Source organism: Mandrillus leucophaeus, unplaced genomic scaffold (assembly GCF_000951045.1).
Source record: "Mandrillus leucophaeus isolate KB7577 unplaced genomic scaffold, Mleu.le_1.0 Scaffold135, whole genome shotgun sequence".
Lineage (NCBI taxonomy): Eukaryota > Metazoa > Chordata > Mammalia > Primates > Cercopithecidae > Mandrillus > Mandrillus leucophaeus.
The window spans coordinates 1,200,444-1,202,255 of NW_012101310.1; the positions used below are offsets into that span (position 1 = coordinate 1,200,444).

At 38.9% G+C, this 1,812-nt stretch overlaps 1 protein-coding gene across 2 annotated transcripts in view; it reads left to right on the forward strand.

The window, feature by feature from the left end:
* The window catches only part of CFAP52 (cilia and flagella associated protein 52), an 82,330-nt gene that overhangs the window by 42,418 nt on the left and 38,100 nt on the right, over positions 1-1,812 (forward strand). For both annotated transcript variants that reach the window (XM_011973155.1, XM_011973156.1), the window contains one exon: positions 952-1,122. In XM_011973155.1, coding sequence (XP_011828545.1) covers positions 952-1,122 — 171 coding nt within the window. The remainder of the gene's footprint in view (positions 1-951; positions 1,123-1,812) is intronic.

Here is a 1,812-nt window from a genome sequence, read left to right on the forward strand (position 1 = left end):
TTCTTTCTTTCTTTCGACAGAGTCTCACTCTGTCACCCAGGATGGAGGACAGGGATGACATTGTGGCTCACTGCAGCCTCCAACTCCTGGGCTCAAGTGACCCTTCTACCTCAGACTCCCAAGTAGCTGGGACTATAGGTGCGCACCACCACACCTGGCTAATTTATTTTATTTTATTTTTTATTTTTAGAGACAGGGTCTTGCCATGTTGCCCAGGCTAGTCTCAAACTCCTGGCGTCAAGTGGTCATCCTTGCCTAAGCCTCCCAAAGTGCTGGGATTACAGGCATGAACCACTGTACAAGCTCTGAAATGATTTTACTTATAAATAAAATTTTGTATTCTATTTTTTTTACTTAATGCAAGCATCATAAACATTTTCAGTATTACGATGTAATCTTTTTATTATGGTAACATATACACACGCTACATAATCTTTTGAACATTTTTTTAGGCAAATATTCTATGAAGCTGATGTTCCAAAGATCATTTAACTATTCCATTACGACTGGCTATCTAGGTTGTTTCCAACCTTTCACACTTTCAGATGGGGTTATCATAGCATCCTTTGACGTAAAGCATCTTCCCCCTGATTTTAGGATTATTTTTCAGAAGTGAAATTAATAAAGGGGTTAGTTGCTGTGGTCAGTTGTACCCATAGGCCTGCCTGGAATATTCCCCCTACCCAAATCCTGCCTGCATTGCACAACCCATGTCAAAATGTTATCTCACTGAAGAATCTTCCCTGACTACTTTAACCTACGCCGACCTCTGGCTTTGCTGTTCATGTGTCCACCAACTTGTGAGTAACTCCTGCATTTTCAACTGTGTCACTTCTGTGAGGGCAGGTCCGAAATTAGACGCCTGATTTGTATCCTCTGACAGGCTTCAGACGACTCATAACCACTTACTGGTTGAGTGGGTCTCCTTTACCTTTGTGCTTCTCCCTAAAGGAAGATTCAGTTGCAAGGCGGCATCACTTCTATCACACTGCGAGGAGAAGGACACCAGTTTTTCGTAGGAACAGAAGAATCGCACATTTATCGTGTCAGCTTCACGGATTTCAAAGAGACACTCATAGCGACTTGTCACTTTGAAGCTGTGGAGGATATTGTCTTTCCATTGTGAGTAGAAGAGAAAAAGAAGAATGTGGAGATTTGGTGCGGTATGCAAGGGCATTTAATTTTATGAATGCATTTTCAATATCAATTAACACAGTTACGATTTTGTCTCCTTAAATTTTTCTAATGTGATGAATTATTTTAATAGACTTTCCATTGTCTTCGCCATGCAATTATATTAGCTTTCCAATTCAAATTTGGGTTTCTTTAGAATACTGACTTTTCTAATCAACCCCTCCTGGAAAGGGTAAGTACCTGACAAAACCTTTCTGTTTTCCTAATGCCATCCAGGAAAAGCTTAGTACTGGCAGTCCCTGACTTATGATTTTTTTATTTTATGATGGTGTAAAAGTGAACTGTATTCAGTAGAAACGATATTTCAAGTACCCATACAACTATTTTGTTTTTCCCTTTCAGTACAGTATTCCATAAATTACATGAGATATTCAACATTTTATTAGAAAATAGGCTTTGTGTTAGATGAGTTTGCCCAGCTACAGGCTAATGGAAGTGTTCTGGGTATGTTTAAGGTGGGCTGGGCTAAGCTAGGATGTTCAACAGGTTAGGTGTATTAAATGCATTTTCAACTTAGGATATTTTCAATTACATTGGGTTTATCAGGCGTATAGCCCCATCTTAAGACAAGAAGTATCTGTGGTACCTGTTTTAAAATTTCTTTTTTTTTTTTTTTTT